Genomic DNA, 18,097 nt, shown 5'->3' on the forward strand with positions numbered 1-18,097 from the left:
GCACTGACCATGAAGCTCCCAGAATATTTGTTCACATCAGCAGTGCTGTCCTTACCCAGTGCGCCTAGCATAACTTCAATGGAATCTGCTCTGTGAACAGTCGTTTCCCAAACTTGAGTATAAACACCCAGGGCAGTGGTATCTGTTGGCCCTTAGCTTCCTCAGAGGTCAGAACATTGAATACAGGAGTTGGGGCGTCTTGTTGAAGTTGTACAAGACATTGGTAAGGCCACACTTGAAATACTGTGTGCAATTCTGGTCACCCTATTATAGAAAGGATATTATTAAACTAGAAAGAATGCAGAAAAGATTTACCAGGATGTTACCGGGACTTGATGGTTCGAGTTATAAGGAGAGGCTGGATAGACTGGAACTTTTTTTTCTGGAGTGTAGAAGGCTGAGGGGTGATCTGAAAGAGGTCTATAAAATAATGAGGGGCATAGATCAACTAGATAGTCAATATCTTTTCCCAAAGGTATGGGAGTCTAAAACTAGAAGGCATAGGTTTAAGGTGAGAGGGGAGAGATACAAAAGTGTCCAGAGGTGCACTTTTTTTCACTCAGAGGGTGGTGAATGTCTGGAACAAGCTGTCAGAGGTAGTTTTGTCTTTTAAAAAGCGTTTAGACAGTTACATGGGTAAGATGGGTATACAGGGATATGGGCCAAATGCGGGCAATTGGGACTAGCTTCGGGGTTTGAAAAAAAAGGGCGGCATGGACAAGTTGGGCCAAAGGGCCTGTTTCCAAGTAAATCTTTATGACTCTGAGGTCAAGAAATTACCAGCTCCATATCCACAGACCTCTAAAGGTTGCCACTCAAGTGGATAGAGCTGTGAAGAAGGCATATAGTGTGTTAGCTTTTATTAACAGGGGGTTGGAGTTTAAGAGCCGTGGGGTTATGCTGCAACTGTACAGGACCTTGGTGAGACCGCATTTGGAATATTGCGTGCAGTTCTGGTCACCTCACTATAAGAAGGATGTGGAAGCGCTGGAAAGAGTGCAGAGGAGATTTACCAGGATGCTGCCTGGTTTGGAGTGTCGGTCTTATGAGGAAAGGTTGAGGGAGCTGGGGCTGTTCTCTCTGGAGCGGAGGAGATTGAGGGGAGACTTAATAGAGGTTTATAAAATGATGAAGGGGATAGATCGAGTGAACATTCAAAGACTATTTCCTCGGGTGGATGGAGCTATTACGAGGGGGCATAACTATAGGGTTCATGGTGGGAGATATAGGAAGGATATCAGAGGTAGGTTCTTCACGCAGAGAGTGGTTGGGGTGTGGAATGGACTGCCTGCAGTGATAGTGGAGTCAGACACTTTAGGAACATTTAAGCGGTTATTGGATAGGCACATGGAGCACACCAGGATGGTAGGGAGTGGGATAGCTTGATCTTGGTTTCAGATGAAGGTCGGCACAACATCGTGGGCCGAAGGGCCTGTTCTGTGCTGTACTGTTCTATGTTCTATGTCAGAAAAGTTCTAAGATTCATGTACTACCTCACTTACTTTGATATAATTTGGGCAAACCAAGTAACATTACTGAAGAAGAGATAATGCAACCTGTTCCAGAAGTTCTGAGGGAAACAAGTTTTAGTGAGGAGCTGAAGGAATTTGGCATTAATAGAGAAATGGTTTTGGGGCAATAAATGGGATTGAAAGTGGATAAATCTCCAGTTTCTGATCATCTTAAACTTAAGGAAGTGGCCCTAGAAATAGCAGATCCATTGGTGGTTATTTTCCAAAATTCATTTGACCCTGGACTAGTTCCTACAGATTGGAGGGTAACTAATGTAAGCCCATTATTCAAAAAGGGAGGTAGAGAGAAAACAGGGAACAATAGACCAGTGAGCCTAACATCGGTACTGGGAAAGTTGCTGGAGTCTATTACCAAGGATTTCATAATTCAGAATTTGGAAGGCAGTGGTATAATCAGACAAACTTACAAAAGGGAACTCATGCTTGATGAATCTATTTGAATTTTTTGAGGATGTAACTAGTAGAGTTGACCGAGGAGAACCAGTGGATGTAGTTTATTTAGACTTTCAGAAGGCTTTCGACAAGGTCTCACATAATAGACTACTATGTAAAGTTAAAGTACAGAGGATTGCAAGTAATGTCTTGAGATGGAGAGAAAGCAGATAGGAAGCAAAGAGTTGGCATAAATGGATCTTTTTCTGATTGGCAGTCAGTGACCTATGGGGTTCCGAGGGGATTTGTGCTAGGGCCCCAACTGTTCACATTATATATTGATGTTTTGGAAGAGGGAACTGAATGTATTATCTCCAAATTTGCAGATGATACAAAGTTGGGTGGGGGGATGAGCTGTGAGGAGGATGCAGAGATGCTTAAGCGCGATTTGGACAGGTTGAGTGTGTGGGCATATGCATGGCAGATGCAATATAATGTGGATAAATGTGAAGGCTATCCACTTTGGTAGCAATAATAGGCAGACAGGTTATTACTTGAACGAGTAAATGGAGCGAGACCTTGGTGTCCTCATGCATCAGTCGCTGAAAGTAAGTGCACAGGTACAGCAGGCAGAAAGGAAGGCAAATGGTATGTTGGCCTTCATAGCAAGGGGATGTGGGTATAAGGATAGGGATGTTTTGCTGCAATTGTACAGGACGTTGGTGAGGCCACGCCTGGAGTATTGTGTGCAGTTTTGGTGCCCTTATCTGAGGAAGGATGTCCTTGCTATAGAGGGAGTACAGCGAACATTTACCAGGCTGATTCCTGGGATGGCAGGTCTGTCACATGAGGAGAGACTAAGTCGGTTAGGATTATATTCACTGGAGTTTAGAGGAGAGGAGATCTCATAGAAACTTAACATTCTAACACGGTTAACAAGGTAGATTCAGAAAGAATGCTCCCAATGGTGGGGGAATCCAGAACTAGGGGTCATAGTTTGAGGATAATGGGTAAACCTTTGAGAACTGAGGTGAGGAGAAATTTCTTCACCCTGAGGGTGGTAAATGTGTGGCATTCACTACCACAGAAAGTAGTTGAAGCCAAAATGTTGTCTGATTTCAAGAAGAAATTAGATATAGCTCTTGGAGCTAAAGGGATCAAGGGATATAGAGGGGGAAAATCAGGATATTCAATTCGATGATCAGCCATGATCATAATGAATGGTGGAGCAGGCTCAAAGGGCCTACTGCTGCTTCTAGTTTCTATGTTGCACTGGAGAATCAGACTAATGGAGATTTACCAAATTGCACAGGTTGAAGTAGAGGTTTTCTGAACTGGAGTTGGTTACCTCTCTGAGTTAGGTCAGGGGAAAATATCGACCTTCAGCAAGCTGAGATAGAATTAAAACATGAATAGACATTCTCAATAGCAACTAAGCTTAATCATGCAATTGTGAAATCTGACCATCTCCCTGCCTATTTGGAACTTTCCTGTCAGTGTTTGTGCATGGCTGAGGAAAATGGAGGTGTCTAAAATTAATTGCTATCTTTTCCATAATTTACATTGAATTCTGATTTTTATTTTAGAGTTATGGAATTTAAACACAAGACACAAACAGTGAGGCAGTCAGCAGGATGGCTGAGATGGACCGGACGCAGACGGCGTCGCCGGTGGGGGAGGAGGCAGCGCCGGGGGGGGGGGGGGGGGGGGGGGGGGAGACGGGCGCAGGCAGTCCTCACAGACAGGATGCAGGTGGCCCCCACAGACCGGGCGCAGGCGGCCCCCACAGACCGGGCGCAGGCGGCCCCCACAGACCGGGCGCAGGCGGCCCCCACAGACCGGGCGCAGGCGGCCCCCACAGACCGGGCGCAGGCGGCCCCCACAGACCGGGCGCAGGCGGCCCCCACAGACCGGGCGCAGGCGGCCCCCACAGACCGGGCGCAGGCGGCCCCCACAGACCGGGCGCAGGCGGCCCCCACAGACCGGGCGCAGGCGGCCCCCACAGACCTGGCGCAGGCGGCCCCCACAGACCGGGCGCAGGCAGTTGGGACAGCTAATGATGTTAGAAAAATATACCAAGTTTAATGATGATATGCGGTCACATTTCATTGCAGAAATCTGATTTTGAACTCTGGATATGAGTTTGAGAGAAATAGCATTAACATGTGGACAAATGTTTTTGAAAATTCTAAATGATTTGATTGGCTCAAACTTCAATCAGGTGCAAGGACAGAAGGTTGCACATATCCAGGTGGCAAAACGTGATCGAAGTTTGATATTTAGGAAATGGACGTCCTGCTTCAAACTTAATTTATTCACATATCAATACACGAACTAACTTCTCAAAACACCTTCACTATCAAAAGTTTTTGTGCCTGTAAATTGGGAACTCAAAACACATCGAAATAGCCTCATTCAGACCATATCTCAACACCATGTCTACACAGGAGTCACATTAGGATTGACCTCTATAAAATGAAGAGAACTAGACATTTCTTAAACACAGCTTATGATGAAAGATTGACTCTTTCTGTCTCCATAGATGCTGCCCCGGCCTGCTGAGCATTTCCAGCATTTTCTGTTTTTATTTCTGAAGCGGTTCTAGAAGCAGCAACAAAGTCTCAAAACGGGCAGCAAGATTTGGATGAATCCTTTGGTGATCACCAAACCAATGCAGGGGAGAAACAAATCTGAATAAAGATCCTGAGAGTTTGGCAAGGACTGGAATGGATTTCAAATTGAGCAGAACTCACCTTCTGCAGTTTTGGTCAGCTCCTTCTTGGCTTTCTTTGCCAATATTTTCTTCTCCTTTAACTTCTGACTAATGAGGAAAATAACAAAATATAAAGAGCAAATTAATAACAAAAATGTTGATAAATTCTTCCTAACCCAATTAAAACACTTTGCTTACAGTTGGTATGTCACTGATTAGATTGGCCAATAATGGACGCTATGCTATCACCCCGCGCCGAATCCAAGTGAATCCTGGCTCGGAGAACAAGCCGATATCATTCAGGTTCTTGCTAAATTTGCTGCAGTGCCTAGCAATCATGTTCCCAAACTAATGAGGATCCAATGTTTGTTCAAAGCAAACTGTAACAACTACAAACAAGCTTGGCTGAGATCAGCCAACTCCACATACGGAGCGGATTGACCCCGCAGCCTTTTTATGCTAGATTACTCAGTGATCCATCAGAGTACCCATCATTGTAATTACAGATAGAAACTCCTCAAATCTGTAACAGAATCAAACAAAACAGCAGGTATGACAGGATGACAATTCTGATTGCACACTGTACCAATTCCGCTGAATCTAGTTGGAGTAAAGTGGGAATGTGGTAAAAACTGTAATGTCTAATCTCTTGCCGGGTCTCCTGGATCTGGGAGCAGCCCAGTCACTTTACCGTTTCTTCCTGCGCTTCTCTGTCTTCTCTTCCGCCGCTCTCCGATTACTGTCTAATTTCCTCTGGAATTCATCCTCCAGACGTTGCTGTAAAGTGATGAATCCTCGGGTGAATCACACAGTCAGACAGCACAGCCTCACTTCCAGCAGATATTTCAAAGACAATTGCATGTTTAATACCGTAGCAAGAGCCAATGGGTTGAAGTTTGTTCTCCTCCCCAATGTTTTAGGCATCTCAATTTTATTGTGAAGAACAGGGTACATTCTCAGACTTTGAGAATTACAATCCTTGCTAAATGAATGCAGCACCCATAACGTCGCCAATTGTCATCATAAGAGAGTAATTTACATTAAATGCACAATTTCCATTAGACAGTGCTGTTCCACAAACGCTCTTTGAACCTGGTTACAGTGCAATTACTTTAATTATTCAATGTTCAGTACTTACCATTTTAAAAACTCTGCTGACTTCAGCCAAACCCAGTTCTTTCACATACCCTACTACAGTGATTATTTTACTTACTGTCAAGCCCCAGGATAGAAATATCATAGAATAGATTCACAGAATCCCTGCAGTGCAGAAGGAGGCCATTCGGCCCATCAAGCGTGCACCAACTACAATCCGACCCAGGCCCTATTCCCATAACCCCGCATCTTTACTCTGCTAATCTCCTGACACGAGGGTCAATTTATCATGGTCAATCAACCTGACCCGCACATCTTTGGAGTGTGGGAGGAAACCAGAGCACCCGGAGGAAACCCACGCAGACACAGGGAGAACATGCAAACTCCACACAGACAGTGACCCAAGCCGGGAATTGAACCCGGGTCTCTGGCGCTGTGAGGCAACAGTGCTAACCAATGCCACTGTGCCTCTTCCACCTTCTTCTGTTGGGAAAAAGATACAACAGTTTTAGATCATGTACCAACCGACTCAAGAACAGCTTCTTCCCTGCTGCCATCAGACTTTTGAATGTTGATCTCTCTCTACACCCTAGCTATGTAAAACTACATTCTGCACTCTCTCCTTTCCTTCTCTATGGACTGTGTGCTTTGTCTGTATAGCGTGCAAGAAACAATACTTTTCACTCTATACTAATACATGTGACAATAATAAATCAAATTAATGCTACTTCCTCCTCACCAATTTAAGGTCTCTTTTATCCTAACCTATTTCCTGATAATATTAGCATCATCTTTATGCAGGATGTTTTGACAAAAAGTGTATGGCTCTCATAATGTAGGCTTCCTACCAACATTTGTAATTCCATGTTCATAGTAGAACGAATATCTGAATTTTCAATTCTGATCAACAGAAAGCTAAACGTCAACAGGTACGGAGGCAAAATAGTGTGCAACAGGAACAGTCACATGTACTGCGGTCACGTACTGCTTACTAACATGAGGCCAGTCAACATTATCCTCTCGCTTTCAAACACACTTTCATTCAAGCAAAATCTAATAGTTAACGCTATAAGTTCCAGAGCTGATATTTAAAGGCAGTATAACCCTGTTTAAAATTTCAGCTCTTGTGTTGCTGTGACTTTGGAGATCATACGCAGATTGCTTTCCTTTTAACTGAAGTGTTGACGAGTAACAATCATGGAGCTCTACTCACCTGTCCTGCCTGTTTCTCCATGAATTCCTCTCTCATATACTCCCTTCGACGGAGATGTCTGTAGACATGGAACTCTCCACTGCCTGCACCAGCACTCGATCCTATTATCACAGCATAATTTATGATATTCAATGTGGAGGAAAGGAAGAGTGCACAGTAAAGAGAAGAACATTAACACTCAACGCTTGCAAATCAAGAACTCGGATTTATGTTTGATCTAAAGCACTGTCAATGATATATCAGCAGCATCACTTGAGTCACTCGTACCAACGTCCAAAGCGATAAAGAGAATAAAGTGTCCTGACTACACTCAAGAGCATCCAACAAACAGCTCTGCACCATGCCAGGTCCAAGGACTGCAATAGTCATTGTTATCTATTACAACTGTATTGCTTTTCTCTCAGAAAAAATTATATGCTCCCTCATTGTAGACGGGTCATTACAATTTTGCCTAAGTGTGCGACAGGAAGAGATATGAGCTTTTAAAAACACTTCCAGGAAACTGGTTAGCTGCTTGTCTAAGTTCTACACACTTCTTAAAGAAACTGTAGAACTCTTTTCCTTGTCACAACAGAGGTCCTATGTTCAGGATAGAAGTCCAGCTTTGTATTCAAAAAATGAAGAGGGAAGGAGGGTAACATCACAAGCCAATCTCCAATTCACATTTTTCTTTCAGTAGAAGCAATCACAGGAAAAAGGTTATTGTCTCATAACTGGTCTGTTGGGAACAAACAAATAAAAGAGCTTCAGGAAAATAGTGTAATTTTAAGTGGATTAGATTTGGATTGTGAAACATTAGATATAAGGTACAGATTTACGTTGGTTTAATTTAATGGTTTGGTGTAGGAGGAATAAAACTCTAGTCAGATTCATGTTAGACAAAGGTGTTTGTATGTGTGGGGGTTTGGTCAGTTCAAACTGTGCTTCTCTTGTGCTACGTGAGGTTACGGCATAAAAAGTAAATAAAAATTTGGAGAAATAAAAAGTCACTGCTTAGCAACCAGGAGTAGCTTTAGGATAATAAAGTTTTTTGGTACTGTTTTTAACTGAATTCATAGCAGTTGGCAGGAAGCTAGAGAGCGAAAATCTCCCTCAGCTTTGTTAGAAGAAAAGCCATACCAAGGAGTAATGGTTAAGTAAACCAGTGCTGGAAACTTAAAGGACAACTAGTTAAAGAAACTAGAGAAATGAAGAGAAGTTAAAAGGTGCAGAGGAAACTGGGACTACAACAGGAAATTGTTCAGTAAAGTCACAGAGTTGAAAAGGAATTGGATTGCGAGAGGCCAGAAAGATATCTGAAGTAGTTTGTGATATGTTATTGCAGTTTGTGAGACATTATTCAAAATAATTGTGGAAATCGTTGGCTGGATCTGGGAGTTGTATAAAAACTTTCAAGACAAAGAAATCCTGAAAAGGTGCGTTGGAAAACCTAAAATAGCTGATGGAAAACATTGTTTGAAAGAAGATTTTGAAGTGTGTTTTTTTGGGAGTTGAGTTTGGAAACTCATGTGACAATCATTTGGTCCGAGGGGATTTTGAGAAGAAATCCATGCGCGATCGATTGAGTGGCATAGCCATTTTGTTTCAGAGTGAGGTTTTATCTTTGAAAAGGTAAGAGGGGGGTAAAGGAGTATTGTGTTATAATCAAACTTTAATAAATGTATTTTTCTTGTTGTTAGCAACCCAGTGATTCTGTTCCTCCATGTTCTCTTAAAAAAGAGCCAAGGTTCCTTTCTGGAATATTCCTGTCAAGTAGTAACACCAACTTGAATCATAACACAGGACACCAATGGCAGCTTAGTGACTGGCTGGTAACTGCCCAAGGAGCAGTTACCAGCCCTCCATTCAGCAGTTCTGAATGGAGGGCTGTGACAAGTGGTGTTCCTCAGGGATCAGTGCTGGGAACTTTGCTGTTTGTAATATATATAAATGATTTGGAGGAAAATTTAACTGGATTGATTAGTAAGTTTGCAGATGACACAAAGATTGGTGGATTTGCGGATAGCTATGAGGACCATCAGAGGATACAGCAGGATATAGATCAGTTGGAGACTTGGGTGGAGAGATGGCAGATGGAGTTTAATCTGGACAAATGTGAGGTAATGCATTTTGGAAGGTCTAATACAGATAGGAAATGTAGAGTAAATGGCAGAACCCTTAAGAGTATTGATAGGCAAAGGGATCTGGGTGTACAGGTACATAGGTCACTGAAAGTGGCAATGCAGGTGGAGAAGGTAGGGGTATTGAGTTTTAAAATTGGCAAGTCATGTTGCAGCTTTATAGAACCTTAGTTAGGCCGCACTTGGAATATAGTGTTCAATTCTGGTTGCCACACTACCAGAAGGATGTGGAGGCTTTGGAGAGGGTACAGGAAAGATTTACCAGGATGTTGCCTGGTATGGAGGGCATTAGCTATGAGGAGAGGTTGGAGAAGCTTGGTTTGTTCTCACTGGAGCGACGGAGGTTGAGGGGAGACCTGATAGAAGTCTACAAGATAATGAGAGGCATGGACAGAGTGGATAGTCAGAAGCTTTTTCCCACGGTGGAAGAGTCAATTACTAGGGGGCATAGGTTTAAGGTGCGAGGGGCAAGGTTTAAAGGAGATGTACGAGGCAGATTTTTTACACAGAGTATTGGGTGCCTGGAACTCGTTGCCGGGTGAGGTAGTGGAAGCGGATACGGTAGTGACTTTTAAGGGACGTCTTGACAAGTACATAGGATAGGAATAGAGGGATATGGTCCCCAGAAGGGTGGGGGGTTTTAGTTAAGTTAGGCAGCATGGTCAGTGCAGGCTTGGCAGGCCGAAGGGCCTGTTCCTGTGCTGTAATTTTCTTTGTTCTTTGAGCAGCCATCAGAGCCTAATCACTTCTCCATCCCAAGTTCTTACTTTTTTCAGAACCAATTCATAGAAATCATCATAGAAACCCTACAGTACAGAAAGAGGCCATTCGGCCCGTTGAGTCTGCACCGACCACAAGGTTTACACAATTCTTTACTAACAGTTATCTTTTCCATGCTCTACTTTAGTATACAACCTTTCTCACTTCCATCATAATTTGTAAAAACTAATGCAACATATATTCCTTAGCGTCACACTGCTAAAGAGATATTTATTCACTGGGTGCACCAAGAATGGTACATAACCTGCCAACACAGTATGCCAACGAGAAAAGCCCAAGTGACAGGAGAGACTGCAGAGAGAACAAGACATTTTCCTTTCAAAAACCCTGAAGGGACCCCACACATTTGGCTAGGTATGCTGCAAAGTCCCAGTATGCTGAGTGTTTGGATCTCAGTTAGTGCTATAATGGGTCTTCGGTGGGTCCCAGCAACTTTTTAGAGTGAGGAAGCTGACTGGGCTCCAGCCTCTAATTATTATCCAGGCAGTGAATGTCCAGGGAAGACAGAATAAGGACAGACAGGATTGGACACAGCTGTAGGACTGAATGTACTATTACCAAACAATGCTATTTTATTTATTTCTCACCATCTATTGCCCATGAACTATCCTGTGGAGAGGGATTCAATTTTAATTTAATCAATCCAAAATGGTTAGAAACTGGATTACACAGTCTCCTAACACCCTCAGTCTGATTACTGAAGAAAGATCGTTGCAAAGTAGCAGTGAGTGTGACACAATGGGGATGGGGACAATACAGTAAAAGTCTTCGTCGATCACATACATATCTTGAAGTCACATGTTTCCTAATATAAAAGTAACACTTACCCATAACATCGCGTACAAATTCTGGTGGCGGTCGTGGAGCCCAATCCTTGGGTCTCTCCGAGATTAGAATTTGCTTCTCCTACAATGAGAAATTTGAGCAAAACTATAATCAGTACCGAACATTCCAAACTGCTCTCAACACAGGTAGATTTCAGCACAGACCACAACACAAATTTAGAAATTTAGTCTCCGCACACTTAACAGTAGCTATGCCATTGGACAGAAAGTGAGAAATGATTGGAGCTTGTTAAAAAAGGCAATGTAATAATTGTGGGGGATTTTAACCTTCATACAGATGAGACAAGACAAATTGGCAAAGCTGGTCTGGAAGATGAGTTTGTAGAATGTTTCCTAACAGTTTCCTGGATCAATATATTGTGGAGGCAACTAGGGACAAAGCTATTTTAGATCTAGTATTGCACAATATGGCGGGGTTAATTAGTGATCTCACTGTTAAAGATCCACTGGGAAATAGTGATCATAATACAACTGAATTTCACATTAAGTTTGAAAATGACATACTCCAATCACAAACAAGAATCTTAAACAAAGCTAATTACAGGAAGAAAGAGCTCATTAAGGTTGATTGGTTAAACAGTCTAAAATATATATCAGTAAATAAACAATGGGGAACATTTAGAAACAATTCAAAATGTTCAACAAAAATATATTCCACTGTAAAACAAAAACTCAGCAAGAAACATTATTAAAAGACAAGGCTTATAACGTTGCAAAGAATAGCAGTAAACCTGAGGATTGGAAGTGGTTTAGAAACCAGCAAAGAGCCAACAAAACATTGATAAAAGTGGGAGAAAATGTAAGCTAGCTAGCCAAGAATATAATATATTGTAATACATTTTACAAGTGTATAAAAAGGAGGAGAGTAGCTAAAATAAACTAAAAAAAAAAAATTCCTTAGAAGCAGAGAAAAGAAAAGTTATCATGGGGAATGAGGAAACATAGAACAAATATTTTGTGTTTATCTTTACAGCAGGAGACAAAAGTTACATATTAGAAATAGAGGGAAACCAAGGGATTAATAAATATGAGGAACTTAAAGTAATTTTATTGGAGAAAAAGTATTGAAAAACTTAAGGGACTAAAATCTGACAAATTCCCAAGACCTGATGGCTACATCCTAGCGCTCAAAAAGGTACAACTTGCAGGGATAAGTGGGTGCACTAGTTATAATTTGCCAAAATTTCCTAAATTCTACAACAATTCCAGTGCATTGGAGTTAGCAAAATGTAACACTGCAATTCAAAAAAGGAGGGGAAATTGAGCTACAGGCCAGTTAGCCCAACATCAGTCATCAGGAAATGCTGGAATCTAGTAAAGAATTATTTACAACGCACTTTGAAAAGACAAAGTTAATATGGTTTTACAAAAGAGAAATCATGTTTATTAGAAAGCTTTTTTGACAATTTCACTAACAGGGCGACTAAAGGGGAACCAGTCAATGTTGTATACTTGGGTTCCAAAAAAGACATTTGATAAGATGACACACAAGATTACAATATGCAAGATAAGGGCCCATGGAGTTGAGGACAGTAGGGGAAGGGGTTAGAATCGATCATTAAGGGGGTTAGAGCTGGAGAAACTCAAGGTAATTGGGAAGAGTCAGCATGATTTTGTGAAAGCGAAATGTTTAACCAATTTACTGGAGTTCTTTGAAGGAATAACACGTGCTGTGGAATGGTAACCTAGAAACATTTTGTACATGGATTTCCAGAAGGCATTTGATAAGGCGCCACATCGAAGATTATTGCGGAAAATAAAAGATTACAATGGAGGGGGAAACATATTAGCATGGATAGAAGATTGGTTAGCTGGCAGAAAGTTGGGAATCTGCAAGAAATGATCTTTTTTCTGATTGGCAGCATGTGATGAGTAGAGTCCTGCAGGGTCCGTGTTGGGGCAATTTATATCAACGACTTAGATGAGAAAAGTGAAGGTATGGTAGGGTAAATTTGCAGATGACACAAAGATGGGTAGGAAAGTATGTTGTGAAGAGAGCATAAGCAGGTTGCAGATAAATATAGGTAGGTTGAGTGAATGGGAGAGGGCGTATAATGTGGGAAAATATGAAGTTGTTCAATTTGACAGGAAGACTAAAAAGGCAGAGTATTACTTAAACGGAGAAAGGTGCAGAACTCAGAAGTACAGAGGGATCTAGGTGTTCTAACGTATGAGTCACAAATAGTATGCAGGTATAGCAAGTAATTAAGGTGGTAAATTGAATGCTAGCCTTTAAATAATGAGGGGCAGCATGATGGCTGCCTCACAGCATCATGGACCCAGTTCAATTCCAGCTTGGATCTCTAGTCGGTGCGGAGTCTGCACATTCTCCCCGTGTCTGAGAGGGTTTCCTCGGTTACTCCAGTTTCCTCCCATAGTCCGAAAGGCATGCTGGTTAGGTGCATTGGCCACGCTAAATTCCCACTCAGTGTACCCGAACAGGTGCCGGAGTGTGGCGACTAGGGGATTTTCACAGTAACTTCATTGCAGTGCTAATGTAAGCCTACTTGTGACACTAATAAATAAACTTTATTACAAGTGTAATTGAACTTAAAAGTAAGGATGTTATGCTTCAGTTGTACAGGGCATTGGTGAGACTGCATCTTAAAAACTGTGTGCAGTTTTAGTCTTCTTATTTAAACATAGATACATAGAAGACAGGAGCAGGAGGAGGCCAATTGGCCCTTTGAGCCTGCTCCGCCATTCATTATGATCATGGCTGATCATCCAACTCAAAAAGAGAGTATCAAATTAAAAACCAATGCATACAGAGTGGCCAAAATTAGTGGGGAACTAGAAGATTGGAAAGGCTTTAAAAAACAACAAAGAACTACTCAGAAAGCAATAAAGAAAGGAAAGATAGATTATGAAAGTAAACTAGCACAAAATATAAAAACTGATAGTAAAAGTTTTTACAAATATATAAAACGGAAAAGAGTGGCTAAAGTAAATGTTGGTCCCTTAGAAGATGAGAAAGGGGATTTAATAATAGGAAACGAGGAAATGGCCGAGGCCTTAAACAAGTTTTTTGTGTCGGTCTTCACAATGGAGGACACAAATAGCATACCAATAATCGACGGGTCATGGGATTGTAGGGGGTGAGGACCTTAAAACGATCACTGAGGCTGTTTTCCTTAGAGAGAAGAAGGTTAAGAGGTGACTTAATAGAGGCATACAAGATGATCAGAGGATTAGATAGGGTGGAGAGTGTAAGCCTTTTTCCTCAGATGATGATGGGGACATAGCTTTAAATTGAGGGGTGATAGATATAGGACAGATGTCAGAGGTAGGTTCTTTACTCAGAGAGTAGTAAGGGCGTGGAATGCCCTGCCTGCAGCAGTAGTAGACTCGTCAACATTAAGGGCATTTAAAGGGTCATTGGATAAACATAAGGATGATATTGGAATAGTGTAGGTTAGATGGGCTTTAGATTGGTTTCACTGGTCGGCGCAACATCGAGGGCTGAAGGGCCTGTACTGCGCTGTAATGTTCTATTACTAAAGAGGTAGTGCTGGGTAGGCTAATGGGACTAAAGGTAGACAAGTCCCTTTTGTCCTGTGAGGTCCGGGTGGAATGCATCCCAGGGTACTAAAAGAAACGGCAGAAGTAATAGCAAATGCATTAGTTGTAATTTATCAAAATTCACTTGACTCTGGGGAGGTGCCAGCTGATTGGAAAACAGCTAATGTAACGCCACTGTTTAAAAAAGGAGATAGACAAAAGGCAGGTAACTACAGGCCGGTTAGCTTAACATCCGTAGTTGGGAAAATGCTGGAATCTATCATTAAGGAAGAAATAGCAGGACACCTGGAAAAGAATGGTTCAATCAAGCAGATGCAGCATGGATTCATGAAGGGAAAGTCATGTTTGACTAATTTACTGGAATTCTTTGAGGATATAACGAGTGCGGTTGACAGAGGGGAACTGGTGGATGTGGTGTATTTAGATTTCCAGAAGGCATTCGATAAGGTGCCTCACAAAAGGTTGCTGCATAAGATAAAGGTACACAGAGTTGGGGGTAAAGTGTTAGCGTGGATTGAGGATTGGCTATCTAACAGAATAAGAGTTTTAACAACACCAGGTTATAGTCCAACAGGTTTATTTGGTAGCAAATACCATTAGCTTTCGGAGTGCTGCTCCTTCATCAACAGACGAAGGAGCAGTGCTCCGAAAGCTAATGGTATTTGCTACCAAATAAACCTGTTGAACTTTAACCTGGTGTTGTTGAAACTCTCACTGTGTTCACCCCAGTCCAACGCCGGCATCTCCACATCATATCTAACAGAAAGCAGAGAGTCAGAATAAATGGGTGCTTTTCCGGTTGGCAATCAGTGACTAGTGGCTTGCCGCAGGGATCGGTGCTGGGGCCTCAACTATTTACCATATACATAGACGATCTGGAGGAGGGGACCGAGTGTAGGGTAACAAAGTTTGCGGATGACACAAAGATGAGTGGGAAAGCAAATTGCGTGGAGGACACAGAGTCTGCAGAGAGATTTGGATAGGCTAAGTGAGTGGGCAAGGATCTGGCAGATGGAGTATAACGTTGGTAAGTGTGAGGTTATCCACTTCGGAAGGAATAATAGTAAAATGGACTATTATTTAAACGGTGAAAAATTACAACATGCTAATGTGCAGAGGGACCTGGGGGTCCTTGTGCATGAATCACAAAAACTCAGTTTGCAGGTGCAGCAGGTAATCAAGAAGGCAAATGGAATGTTGGCCTTTATCACGAGAGGGATGGAGTATAAAATTTAGGGAGGTCATGCTGCAACTGTACAGGGTACTGGTGAGGCCGCACCTAGAGTACGGTGTACAATTTTGGTCCCCTTATTTAAGAAAGGATATATTAGCTTTGGAGGGGGTACAGAGAAGGTTCACCAGGTTGATTCTGGAGATGAGGGGATTAGCTTATGAGGAGAGATTGAGTAGACTGGGCCTGTACTCATTGGAGTTTAGAAGGTTGAGGGGAGATCTTATAGAGACATATAAGATAATGAAGGGGCTAGACAGGGTAGAAGCAGTGAGGTTATTTCCACTTACAATGGAAACAAGAACTAGGGGGCATAGCCTCAAAATACAGGGGAGTCAATTTAGAACAGAGTTGAGAACATAGAACATAGAACATTACAGCGCAGAACAGGCCCTTCGGCCCACGATGTTGCACCGACCAGTTAAAAAAAAAACTGTGACCCTCCAACCTAAACCAATTTCTTTTCGTCCATGAACCTATCTACGGATCTCTTAAACGCCCCCAAACTAGGCGCATTTACTACTGATGCTGGCAGGGCATTCCAATCCCTCACCACTCTCTGGGTAAAGAACCTACCCCTGACATCGGTTCTATAACTACCCCCCCTCAATTTAAAGCCATGCCCCCTCGTGCTGGATTTCTCCATCAGAGGAAAAAGGCTATCACTATCCACCCTATCTAAACCTCTAATCATCTTATATGTTTCAATAAGATCCCCTCTTAGCCGCCGCCTTTCCAGCGAAAACAATCCCAAATCCCTCAGCCTCTCCTCATAGGATCTCCCCTCCATACCAGGCAACATCCTGGTAAACCTCCTCTGCACCCTCTCCAAAGCCTCCACATCCTTCCTGTAATGTGGGGACCAGAACTGCACACAGTACTCCAAGTGCGGCCGCACCAGAGTTGTGTACAGTTGCAACATAACGCTACGACTCCTAAATTCAATCCCCCTACCAATAAACGCCAAGACACCATATGCATTCTTAACAACCTTATCTACTTGATTCCCAACTTTCAGGGATCTATGCACACATACACCTAGATCCCTCTGCTCCTCCACACTATTCAAAGTCCTCCCGTTAGCCCTATACTCAACACATCTGTTATTCCTACCAAAGTGAATTACCTCACACTTCTCCGCATTAAACTCCATCCGCCACCTCTCGGCCCAACTTTGCAACCTGTCTAAGTCTTCCTGCAAACTACGACACCCTTCCTCACTGTCTACCACACCACCGACTTTGGTGTCATCAGCAAATTTGCTAATCCACCCAACTATACCCTCATCCAGATCATTAATAAATATTACAAACAGCAGTGGCCCCAAAACAGATCCCTGAGGTACACCACTTGTAACCGCACTCCATGATGAATATTTACTATCAACCACCACCCTCTGTTTCCTATCCGCTAGCCAATTCCTGATCCAATTTCCTAGATCACCCCCAATCCCATACATCTGCATTTTCTGCAGAAGCCTACCATGGTGAACCTTATCAAACGCCTTACTAAAATCCATATATACCACGTCCACTGCCTTGCCCCCATCCACCTCCTTGGTCACTTTCTCAAAAAACTCAATAAGGTTAGTAAGGCACGACCTACCTGCCACAAAACCATGCTGACTATCACCTATCAATTCATTACTCTCCAAATAACTATAAATCCTATCCCTTATAATTTTTTCCAACATCTTGCCGACAACAGAAGTGAGACTCACCGGTCTATAATTCCCGGGGAAGTCTCTGTTCCCCTTCTTAAACAATGGGACAACATTCGCTAACCTCCAATCTTCTGGTACTATACCAGAGGCCAACGACGACCTGAAGATCAGAGCCAGAGGCTCTGCAATCACTTCTCTTGCCTCCCAGAGAATCCTTGGATAAATCCCATCCGGACCAGGGGATTTATCTATTTTCAGACCCTCCAGAATATCCTGCACATCCTCCTTATCAACTGTAATACTGTCTATTCTACTCCCTTGCAACCCAGTGTCCTCCTCAGCTATACTCATGTCCCCTTGCGTGAACACCGAAGAGAAATATTGGTTCAATGCTTCACCAATCTCCTCCGGTTCCACACATAACTTCCCTCTGCCATCTATAACTGGCCCTAAACTTGCCCTAACCAACCTTCTGTTCTTGACATACCTATAGAACGCCTTAGGATTCACTTTAACCCTATCCGCCAAAGTCTTCTCATGTCCCCTTTTAGCCCTTCTAAGCTCGCTCTTCAACTCCCTCTTAGCCAATCTAAAGCTTTCTAGTGCACTACCCGAGTGCTCACGTCTCATCCGAACATAAGCCTCCTTTTTCTTTTTAACCAACAAAGAAACTTTTTTGGTGCACCACGGTTCCCTAGCCCTACCAATTCCTCCTTGCCTGACAGGGACATACCTATCACAGACTCGCAGTAGCTGCTCTTTGAAAAAACTCCACATGTCGGACGTTCCCAGTCCCTGTAATCTCCTAGTCCAACCTATGTTTCCTAATTCTCTCCTAATAGCCTCATAATTACCCTTCCCCCAGCTAAAACCACTGGCCCGAGGTTCATGCCTATCCCTTTCCATCACTAAGGTGAACGTAACCGAATTGTGGTCACTATCACCAAAATGCACACCAACTTCCAAGTCTAGCACCTGGTCTGGCTCATTTCCCAGCACCAGATCCAATAT

At 42.7% G+C, this 18,097-nt stretch overlaps 1 protein-coding gene across 3 annotated transcripts in view; it reads right to left on the reverse strand.

Annotated features, from left to right (window-relative positions):
• prkrip1 (PRKR interacting protein 1) overlaps window positions 1-18,097 on the reverse strand; it is a 65,271-nt gene that overhangs the window by 44,754 nt on the left and 2,420 nt on the right. For 2 of the 3 annotated variants that reach the window (XM_078225220.1, XM_078225218.1), the window contains exons 2-5: window positions 10,653-10,731; window positions 6,926-7,026; window positions 5,309-5,394; window positions 4,658-4,725 (exon numbers count right to left, since the gene is read on the reverse strand). In XM_078225220.1, the coding sequence (XP_078081346.1) occupies window positions 4,658-4,725; window positions 5,309-5,394; window positions 6,926-7,026; window positions 10,653-10,731 (334 nt within the window). The remainder of the gene's footprint in view (window positions 1-4,657; window positions 4,726-5,308; window positions 5,395-6,925; window positions 7,027-10,652; window positions 10,732-18,097) is intronic. The other variant, XM_078225217.1, reaches the window with a different exon arrangement.

The sequence above is a fragment of the Mustelus asterias genome, chromosome 12, assembly GCF_964213995.1.
Source record: "Mustelus asterias chromosome 12, sMusAst1.hap1.1, whole genome shotgun sequence".
NCBI classification, from domain to species: domain Eukaryota; kingdom Metazoa; phylum Chordata; class Chondrichthyes; order Carcharhiniformes; family Triakidae; genus Mustelus; species Mustelus asterias.